Source organism: Pelmatolapia mariae, linkage group LG12 (genome assembly GCF_036321145.2).
Source record: "Pelmatolapia mariae isolate MD_Pm_ZW linkage group LG12, Pm_UMD_F_2, whole genome shotgun sequence".
NCBI classification, from domain to species: domain Eukaryota; kingdom Metazoa; phylum Chordata; class Actinopteri; order Cichliformes; family Cichlidae; genus Pelmatolapia; species Pelmatolapia mariae.
In genome coordinates, this window is record NC_086237.1 from 20615695 (window position 1) to 20627039 (window position 11345).

An 11345-nucleotide genomic window follows, 5' to 3' on the forward strand; every position below is an offset into this window, starting at 1 on the left:
CAGGCTGAGCCCACTATCTTCTCCTCTGAAGTGCAAATGAGTCTATAATTAGATTCTACACGTGAGATGCAGAGCACTACAGAGACTGCAATGAATAGCCACAAATACTGCAAATAAGATAATTTACATAACTGCAAGAACAAATAAGTTAAAGGAGGGAGGATGCAGTGTATACAGTGAAGCCTTTGCAGCTGCGGTTCCGGCGGTTGCAGGTAGCCTTTTTGTTTTATCCACAGTCATCTGCATGACTTTAAACAATCACTTAATGGTGAGCTGGTATGGACTTTAATGACTGTGCTTTGCCTTAATTAGTGTGTGTACATGGGGGGATTTAAAGCATTTAAAGGCAACTAGAGTAATGAATTTAGCAGATATCGCTACGGTAAAGGTGCAAACTCACACAATAGCAGTCCCTGCCTTTCTCTTTCCCCCACCCTCACACTTACATACTAAATGCAGCATGACAAACTCTTGCAGGAGACTTGGCATGCTGGGTGCACAATCGTAGTGTAATTCATCCTTTTTCTGCTTCCTTCCTGCAAACACTCAAAGTGCCACGCAGAGGAGATACAGCATTCCCATCTTAAAAAAAATACAACAATAAAAATAATAATAAATGGGTGATGCAGACTTCTGTGGGCACTGTAGTACCCCTCCTGTAATATGACCTGTGCCAGCACACCCTCATGTACTTTTCATAAGTCACTGGTACTGCACTGCAGCTTGGTCCCTGTCCAAATAACAGCATTGTATCTAATTGGTCCTCGCTGTTGGAGCCTGGCATCAACTAGAATTCTTAAAAGCTCCTGTTAGAGTGCATAATGGCAGAGAATAGATCATTTATGACTAGAAAGAGAAAGAACTCCCTTCTTAGTGCCTATTTTTCACCCTCGGATGCCCAGATATCGTGACACTCCTCTCAGGCTGGTAGCTGTTGGTAAGTGTCGGCGCCAATCTAAATTTTGCACCCTCAGTGGGAGCAAATTCATGTCTTTATAGTCCTCGTCCCACTGTTTTTTTTTTTTTTTTTTCTGAAAGAGGGTCCAAATGTTGGGGACATTCCCAAATTAGCACTCTGAGTGCTGTGGCACTGAAGTGAACCATTTGCAAAATTTAAAGTAGCTGCGAGCAGTTCTATTCAATTAGTGGCATACTGTCAAGAGTTCACAGTCCAAAAGTGAAGCTTTCAAATGTTTACTGCTGTATCAAAATTGAATTAAAGTAACTCACTAGACAAAATGCTCTGCCTTTTAAGTCCAAAGAATAAATGCGCATAATTTGCAGCATTTTTTTTATTATATAATATGCTGGTTGTGGAGGAATGCGGACGAATGAGGAAGCTGACTTTTTAACAGTCACTTTTTTAAGCTGGGGACATGTTTGATACTCAAAAGCAGACTTTGTATGGAGGATCACTTCAATGAGCCCCCCCTCTCCCCTAATGACACTTGAAAGCTCATTCTTTTTCTCTGTGCAGCAGAGAGTGATCTTTGAGATGCACTTTCAAAGAGCCAACGTGAAGTATGCCTCATGTCAGAAGCTTAAGGACATCAATTTGCTGGCTCGCACACTTAACCGTGATGGTTCATTATGTACTGATAAGGACCATTCTGAGCAAGGATGATTGTTTATGGCTGAGATGGATGGAGCATTTTAATTGGTAAACAGAGAACCTATTGAGACATCATTGAGCATAATGACAATGCAGCTCAAGACCTCCGTCTTTGCTGCATTTAATCGGGACATGCGGTGATCAGACTGCTACATTAGTATGCTGTGCTTGTGCGAATGTGGGTGTTAAATGTGTACTAACAAGCATTTGGAGATTCATAAATTGTGTGCTTGCACGCACAGTGTGGTATTGTGATAACGCTGTGTTTCTTATTTATATGTCGAGAAGTGCTTTTGACCAGAAAAGCCTTGAGCTACTAAGAAAGGTCAACCTGTATGTGCCAAAAAATACAACACACCTATGAAATATAACCCTCCACTTGTTGACCCCATTAAATGTACAATAAGTTTATCGCTACCTCGCAAGAGCCGCATGACCTGAATGCTGCTCCGGCAGAAAAGTATAACAGCAGCATAACATTACCAATGCAAGGGAATACATAACAGCATGACAGGTTTACAAGTTCCTTTGAGTTGGGCGAGCACAAAAGGATATGCGGGGAGGGAGGGGGCAAAAGATATTGGACAGATTGTTTCTTGTGCTTACAGCTTGTCCCGGCGTCTCTTTCCTTGTCTTTAGGTTAACTTAGGTGGTACCTCTTTGCTGCACAGCACGAGCAAATGAAAACGTAACCTTAGCCGATTTCTAAAGATGACTGCAGGCACGTGGGAGACCTGAATGGATATACACAGAAAGCCTCTTAACTTTTACATTACCCCTCCACACCAACTGAGCAGCTACACCACCCTTTTTAATACTTTGTCCTTGGATAATTATAGCCAGCAGCACAGGGTTAATTGAACTGAAAAGGTTATTCAGTTGAGTTTAACTGAAGTGCCGAGCTACAGAGTGCTGGATGGGGGCTGGAACAATAACGTATCAGAGTTCTAAGACCAGGAGGACTGGATTCTTTTCTGCAAACCCCCTCACACCGATTTTTAATCTCCCACTTTATTCATTTCTTTCAGGAGCTTATGACAAAGGATTTAAATTTACCACCTACTTTCAAGCGTTGTCTGTAGACTCAACATGAGGCCAGTCTAAACAAAATGTGCTTACACAAGGCTGCATTAAAACCAATTAATCTGGAGCATTTTAATCTGGCTGTGAACAACAGCACACAACTAAAAATCACATTTAATGCTGCAGGTTAAACACCAAATATTTTCCCATTATTAAAAAAAAGCCCTGGTCTTTCAGTGGAAGCCCATTATTGCCAGGAAATAACCTGTTTAGTAAGTTTCATAATTTATAATTTATTAGCTAACTGGAATCACTGTTGACTCTTTTAAACAATGCGCATACATGTATGGAAGCTGTGCAAGAAACATGGACAAGGATATTCTCATTTTAGGAGACTTTATTTACAAAGAAAATTAGGTGATTCCCATTCTTCAGCGTCGATAGAACTCTGATGGATAAATATGTTCCAGCTGCCAACCTGCGGGAAAGAACAAGAAAATGGGGGAAGTAAGCGATAAGATGACTTGCATACGCCAGGTTGTCAGAAAAGCAATTTCTGAGTAAACACCAGTGACGAGAAAATGTGACAACAACAATTCTGACCCGCTCCCACCTGATACACATCGATGTCTGCAATAAACTGTCACATTAACTCGCTGAAGTGCGAGCTTATCTGCACAACATAGCAGCAATATGAACCCACATGACATTTGTTACTGTCACTCTCAGACATACAGGTAATTTATTTAAGATATGCCACAGCGGAAAAAGGCTAAAGAGGTGCAGTGAAGGACTGCGATCATCTGAGGTCACTATACAAACCGATGTCGAGGAAAATGCCACCCATCATCCTGACATTTTAACGAAAAGCAGATGGGGCTGATAAAAACGGCAGGTGTAATTACCTTGAAGGCTGAGTTACAACACTGGGCCATTTTACTTCTTCAGGATCTGATGTCTGACGACAATAAAGGGGAATGCAAAGCCACTGCCGAAGAAAAGCACCATCATGCCCAGCAGACGCCACTTGTTGTCCACAGAAAATGGCAGGTTCTGTAAAAAGACAAGACCATTACAATGTAGGCAACTGCTTAGAAAATGGAACATAGTTCACTGAACCACAATTACTACACCTATGAATGATCAGAATTACAGACAAGACAAATAGAGCGCCATAGTGCACCTTAATATTAGAAAGAAGCTACAGTTGACCCTGATCTGTAATAAGTCTGTGTGTAAATAAAAAATGCAATAAAGCTCCCAGAGCAATGTTTTCTTTAATAGCCAAGACTACCATGCATTACAATATACATTCCTTACAATAAATATGTATATGTACACTTGGAAAACTGGAATTTTTTGGTCATTTGCACTTTTTAAATCACCAGAAATTTTGATAGATGCTTACTAGTATAGAGGGTGAACTCTTAGTTAAGCGCACCTCTCTTCCTCCCTCACTGCTCTGACCTTAGCAGGAGGCGGAAGCACAGCTTGTACAGGAATTAAGATTCCTGCTATGCGAATAGATCCGCAATTTAGTGTTTACGAGACTTTTAAGCCTCTCAATATACATTTCAGATTGGCTTCAAAGTTAAGCAAATTTTCCAAAGTAGGTAGGTTACATAGCAAGCTAAAAGCCTTTACCGGTGTCGCCACAAACCGACTAGCATGGCTAATGCTAGCCAACAGTTCGTAGTCCCTGTCATCAATTCTGTCTTTGCTGCCACAAGTTTATATAATCTGTTACCAGAAACTGGAGGTAACGTAGATGTAGAATATAAAATAACTAAAGCCCGGCTATTTTGGCTCGATATACAATCACGCTCTTGTCAACTGACAGGCATGACCTCCAAGTACCGCTAGCTAACGTCAAGGCTGTACGTACACACAAGGCCTCATCACAAAATACCACCATTATGGTAAAACTGCTGCTGTCAGGAAGTGGTCTCACCTTTCCTGGTCCTTCAGCATAGTGTGAAGAACGAACAGCAGACGTTGCGAATCGCCTCACAGCTTGTCCGAGCATTGTGGAAGTCTCTCCTCTGATTCAGTACACTGTTAAAGAGTGCGACCTTCTTGTTTCAGCGGTGAGCCGTAGAGCAGCGCAAAGAATTGTGGGAATAGACTCTAATGTGTATGGGAAATGTAGTTCAATTGTATCCGAAGCGACTACAGGTTTTGTTTTTTTGTTTTTTTCCCCATAATGATTATAATCCATTAGGTATAAAAAAGCAAGCAAGCAAGAAAAATATAGAAAAAGTTGTTTAGGCTATATTTGCCTTTGAGATCTTTCATCACAGGGAGAAAAACGTTTCACACTATGCTGTCTCATCCACAGACAGATAACGACATCGATTTGCGGTTTTTCAGTTATCATGGGATTTCAAATGTGAAGGAACCCATTCCTCTCAGAACGGCATACGTTAACTAAAGTGGAGATATAATGGGTAAGGGTGGTTATGCTGCTCACGTCGTTTAGCATGTGTGATTGACACTGTTTCAGAGTCAGTTATTAAAAAAAATCCATGTGTAGGTAAGGCAGCAGATATCACTTTCTTTATTTGAAAGTATGGAGAGATAGTGATCTGGGGATTAAATTAACTTCAGTGTTTGAGTGCGTGTCCTTGCGGGCTTCATTGGAGTAAAAAAGTATTGATTGATAAGCTATCTTCATTTTTCAGTATTTGTCACAAACATATCATTGCTAAGGAAATACTGAGACAGAGAGAGAGAGAGAGAGAGAGAAGGAGCAGACTTAATGAGAGCAGATGGTTCAGCCATCCCTATGCAGTATTGCTGCAACCTTTTCACTGATTAATACTACAAACTGGGTTCTGCATTTTGAAGGATGTTTAATTCATTAATTTATGACGGCTGTTAATTTGGAAGATGAATATCAGTTTCATAGGTTTCAGTGTCATATGAAAGTTATCAAAGAGCAGAAACCTGAGCTAAAACATATTGCAACCTCCACACTAGGTTATCTGTTATGTGTTTGCTTGCCTGCAATACCTTGACTTATTTGCCATTTGCTACTCTTTTATTTGTCCTGTATTGTTCTGATGCATTAAATAAAATTTGAAAACCCAAACTCTCACTGCTGCGTAGAGAGGTTACACACATTTTCGCTCTGATATGCACAGTCCTTGTTGGAAAAAAAAGAGTACACATTACATGTAAAGAAGGGCTTAGTTGGCTACCTTTGTAGTTCTGTTCCTCATTAAAGCAAAAGCATGGCAGTTGGTAGCAGGGACACACACACACACACACACACACACACACACACACACACACACACACACACACACACACACACACACACACACACCGTGTTCGTCGTGTCCTCAAAATACCGCAGTCATTTTCATTCAACTCAACAATTAAGCATGAGTGTTCTTTCAGTGTTTCTTTCATTCCTTAAATGTGCACTTAATTTGGCTTTTCTAATTATTTAACCAAGCTACTTAGTAAACTTCAGGGATCTCAGTCTGTCTACTTAGGAAGCATAAATCAGTGACAACAGGTGCACTGGATAGGCAACTATAACTCAACCTCCAAAAAGGGGATGGTTTTGCAGGTGGTGTCCACAGACCATTGCTCTCTTCTTATCCCTCCTGAATGATTTTTTTTCTAGTTTTGCTTTTTGCTGGAGTTCTCGTGACAAGAACTTCAGCAAAAAAGCACAAGATAACATCTGGACATGCAAAAAGCGTGAGATAACATCTGGGCATGCTCCTGATGAGACAGCGGATGTGTCACGGAGGATCTAATCACACATTTGGGTCCTTGACAGTCCTCAGCGTTATTTGATGATGTCGATAAAGTGATATACTCCCCTGAGGTTCGCAGTTGGATTCAGGCTGGCTAAGCCCGAGGGCCAGTCAATGCCTTTGACATCCAGAAACTGCCTAAATACTGTGTTCACATGAGTTCAGGAATTGTCCTGCACCAAGACACTGCACCAGCATATGTTTGTACTGGGATTCTGAGGATTTTATCCCCATAAATAACATTAGTCAGGGTAGCTTTAGCTAAGATGTGGAAGTCTGTGTAATGGGTATGCGTAAAGGCTATGCCTCCCCAGATCATACCTGTGTGTTCACCACAGTTTCTTCATACACTTTTATATCTGTCGGTTCTGGTGGTCTCTGACAAATGTCAGACAAACCACACAATCTTGGGCTGTGGGCACAGGTTGCACTAAAGGCTTTTGGGCCCTTATGCCACTCTTATGCAGTATGTTTCTCACAGTTTGGTCACAAACAAGCGGACGACCCGCCCTCTTGGGGTCATTTTGTCAGACTCTGGCAGTGCTTCTCCTGTTTCTTCTCACACAGAGAAACAACTACCGTTGATAACCAGCTACAGCCCTATACCTCTCTCCATACATACATACATATATATATATATATATATATATATATATATATATACATACATACGCACACATATATATACACACACACACACACACACACACACACACACACACACACACATATATATATATATATATATATATATTTATATATATATATATATATATATATATATATATATATACGTTTTGTTAAGATACAAATGCAAATAACATTTCCTCCACTTTATTTCCTGTTGCGAATCAGTTAACACTCTAATGGCATGGTACAAATCATTGTGTAGTCTTTTTTTCAAATACATATTATTAATATTAACTTAGGAAACAAGGAAAATTGGAACATGGGGGAGCTGATGTTATTTTGTTTTTCAAATATAGGAAAGAAAAGAAATTATAACCATAAATGGAAAAAATATGAACTTTTTCAAAAATCCATTATTCATTGTTATCAGCAGTACGGCAATTTAAACATGCACGACATAAATAGTTTTTTCCCCAGTGGGTTAAAAAGTAAAATCAATTTTTACTTGCTGAAGTTATTATTATCACACTGTTTACATATACCAACATAAAAATATATTGGCGTTATTTAAAAAAAAAGACAAAATTAATATAAACAGTCAGATTCTAGGATAAGTGACATTATACACCCTAAAAAGTGCTGGGTTAAAAATGACCCAATTTGTAAACCAATGCTGGGTTGTTTGAACTTAACAGGGTTGGGTTACTGGTTTGACCCAGCACACTGGGTTAGGATAACTATCTAAAAATTGGGTTAATCTGACCAACGTTTAAAGTTGAGATTACCAAAAATTGGGTTAAACTGACCAATGCCTAAAGCTGAGGTTAATAAAAATTAGGTTAAATTGACCAATGTTTAAAGTTGAGGTTAATAAAAATTAGGTTAAATTGACCAATGTTTAAAGTTGAGGTTAATAAAAATTAGGTTAAATTGACCAATGTTTAAAGTTGAGGTTGCCAAAAATTGGGTTGAAACTCAGAACCCATCACAAGGGTTATATTACCATTAACGCTTGGGTTAAGATTTCTACTTACTATAAAATTCAGCATGTAAAAACTAGATTCAAAACAGATTTTCTCAAAAAATCTTTTTATTGCCATATGATACATAGAACATAGCAAAATTCATACAAAATATATCAATGAAAGTAAAATGCAAGTATAAAAAAAAGTATGTAATTCATTATGTTATATACATTACTTCAAATCAGTCTTTGGTTACAGCACATGTACATGTTAATACACATGAAGACATGCTATGTAAAGCCTTCTCTGTTTTTAGAGCAAATTACATGTAAAAACTTTTAACTTTAAAAAACTGATGAATTCATGATTTTTTCAGTACTTAACATACATCAACACTTTGGAAAAGTGGCAAGAGGGAATCTCCCTGTCAGATCATTTCATGCACCTTTATGAGCAACATTTTATGCTTCCATCATAGCTAAATGAGCCCTCATTCATTTGACCATATTTGATTCATGTCCCGGGATTCATTTATTCCTGGGATAGATGACAGTGTGAAGTAATTCCCAAACCTGGAAGCATGACTTTGGGTAACCTGCATCAAAAACAAAAAATCCTTCGAAGCAGCCATCAACAGAACTTAGATTGCTGCAAAAAGCAGAAACAAATCTATCTTCTAGTACCAGGCAAGATGAACATTTTCTTGGGGTTCCTTTGGTTCTGAATTCTTCTTCCTGATAGAACGAAGCCTTTTCCTGACATTGCGTAGACACTCCTCCTGAAATCCAGTTGCTGGCCTATGAGTTCTGCAAGGGCTTAACCACACATCCTGAAAATTTTAAACAAAAGAAAAGGGTCAATAAAGTAAGATTTAAAAGATTATTTGCAGTTGTTTGGTTAATGTCAAGTTGTCTGTAATCCTGGAGCGGTGAGCTCCAACACTATGCCTGACATTTGCTCAGAGAGGACAAATCAACAATGAAGCAGACCAGTCTTTGGTTTTGAATGCTTGCAATTAATTGTTAGGAGATGGACTAAGCCAAGATCAAGTATCGTGTTTCACACACTTTATACTGTAACAAGGTTTTACAAACCTTTTTGCCAACTTTGCAATAGATTTACAACAAATGTTATTATTTATGCATCTATAATGTGCATATGTCTGAAGATGTCATATAATGTGCATACATCTTTTCAAGATATGGAAATTGAGTACATACAAACTGTATATTTATTTTTATAATCACATTGACACTGATTATACTATACTAATTGAAAAACTGATCAGTATTCAGGTTTTTTAATCATTGTTGTGTGTATCCATTGAAGTGTAGACACTTACATATCCTGTGCCACGGCAGTCCTTTAAACATGGAAACTGATCTACCATTGATTATGCCAAAATTGCCTTTATTCCTGAAGTTGGGTTAATAAAATTTAATAAACAAAAACTGTACTTTTCTGTAGATTTCTTGGAAAATAAAAAAATACAAAGAACAGGAGCTTTGAAAAAAAAAAAGAATCCAAACATTTTTAACTGATCTTCTTTGTTTACATCACTCAACGCACACACTTTAGGAGTTGCCACTGGAGTAATTTTACTTGGGCCAGCACAGCACAGTGTCTCTGACGTTCTGACCAAGAAGCCCAAATGTAGCCACACAAACCAACACCAAGAAAAAAAAAACGTATAACTGATTTAGTTTATTTACAAGAAATACCCACTTTTCTCCATAGCACTCCATTAAGTTTAAAATAAGTATCCGGACCCTCCATATTTCATGTATGGATATGGGCTGGTGTTCTTCAAGACTGGCAACAAAGATATCCCCCTCAGGTGAACCTCACGGATGTTCTAAAGTTAAATAATTAAAGTTAAAACATTTTTAATGTCAATTTTAGAATAACTGAATGTACTTGTGATAGCTGCAGTTACAGCTACACAGTAGTAATATCTACCAAACATTAGTGTTACAATAGAGGCTTACACATAACACTACACTTACATTTTTCTTTCTTTAAATATAGGATTTAATTTACTGGGTAATATAGAATTGGTTTGGGTTTAGAATTAATTTACTTATACAATCACATAATACTGTATTTTAAAATAAGTGCGCACATTTCAGTTTACATTGTTGTTTATGTATAATTTAATCTTTCTTTGTTTTCTGAAAATACCTCTGAAATACCTCAGTGGCACCAGTCCCTTGGTTGACGAGCTCGTTTTAGCTCGTCAACCAAGGGACCAAGGGACGAGCTATAATACTAGTATTGTTTGTTGCCAGCTTTTGAGAAGAGTTCTGTTACTTTGACCTCTTTTATAGGCCCAAGATTTTGAATTTTTTGTATAATTTAACCAAGTGTGTTTTAGGGTCAAATAAGAAAAACTATTTTTGCACTTTAACCTGTGCCTGACGCTCCTTCACTGCTTGGTCCATCACAATACTCAAAAGTTAGCAAGGATAACATTTCTCATTTTTAATTTTTTATTAAAGTGAATGTACATAGATATAAGTTAACCTCCTAAGACCCGAACTCTTCCACGGCATGCATTTTTAATTTCTCTATGATATTTGGGCAAATTGGGGCCCGATGAATGTAAAAACAAAGAATTACCAGATTTTTTTTTTTTTTACCTTATTTTTGTTTTTAAGAAAAATGAGAGCCACATATGAGGGTATTCATTTAAGATTTTGATGGAACAGTAGCAGTATAATGTCCTCGTAAGTGGATATCAGGCCCTTGTAGAGCAAAATTGAGTATTTTGGTCTAAATAACCCAAAATGTGATGTCCACATATGTGGACGCCAGGTCCTAGGAGGTTAAAAAAAAATATAAGCATGTGTGATTGCACAGCTTGTGTACCCTGGACCAATCATTCGGACAATTAAGTTGGTGACTTTTGTCTGTGAAGTAATGACAGACTGATTCACCCAGTGTCATACAGTAGCTAACACTGCCTCCATCTAAAGAACAGATTAGCTGTATACTGAGCAGGGTCCGAGTGCAGCCAACATTCTCAGCCCCGCCAGGTTAACCCTTTAACAACTTAGCCTTGTGTGTTGACTAAGAACCAAAAGGCTTAATACAAACGATATTTAGAAGGAAGTAAATTAGTGTTTTTTATTTTACTTTGATTACATGGAAACTTCGAAGTGGTGGACCTTTAAGCTACTGAGGTCTCAGAGTGAGGATCAAAGATGGTGGCTAAATATTGGTGGTGGCAGTATAATTACTCACGTATGCTGCTGTTGCCATCACGTTTTCATCAGTAGCAAGCGAGCTAAGTGCAGGGATGCACATGCCCTTTGCACGGTCTAGTGAAGAAGGGAAAAAAGGGGG

The 11345-nt window shown here is 38.3% G+C and overlaps 1 protein-coding gene across 1 annotated transcript; it reads right to left on the bottom strand.

Annotated features, from left to right (window-relative positions):
• Positions 1 to 3014: 3014 nt before the first annotated feature.
• On the bottom strand, positions 3015 to 4748 carry LOC134638988 (cytochrome c oxidase subunit 7C, mitochondrial). Its single transcript, XM_063489970.1, has 3 exons — positions 4587 to 4748; positions 3541 to 3688; positions 3015 to 3113 (listed from the first exon to the last, which is right to left on the bottom strand). The coding sequence occupies exons 1-2, from the start codon at positions 4659 to 4661 to the stop codon at positions 3572 to 3574; spliced, it is 192 nt and encodes a 63-aa protein (XP_063346040.1). The 5' UTR covers positions 4662 to 4748; the 3' UTR covers positions 3015 to 3113; positions 3541 to 3571.
• Positions 4749 to 11345: the final 6597 nt, after the last annotated feature.

Excerpts from the sequence above, each read along its gene's own strand:
- LOC134638988 (XM_063489970.1), bottom strand. The coding sequence starts at position 4,661 with ATGCTCGGACAAGCTGTGAGGCGATTCGCAACGTCTGCTGTTCGTTCT. Across the intron at positions 3,689-4,586 it reads ATGCTGAAGGACCAGGAAAG|AACCTGCCATTTTCTGTGGA; the intron begins GTGAGACCACTT and ends GTCTTTTTACAG.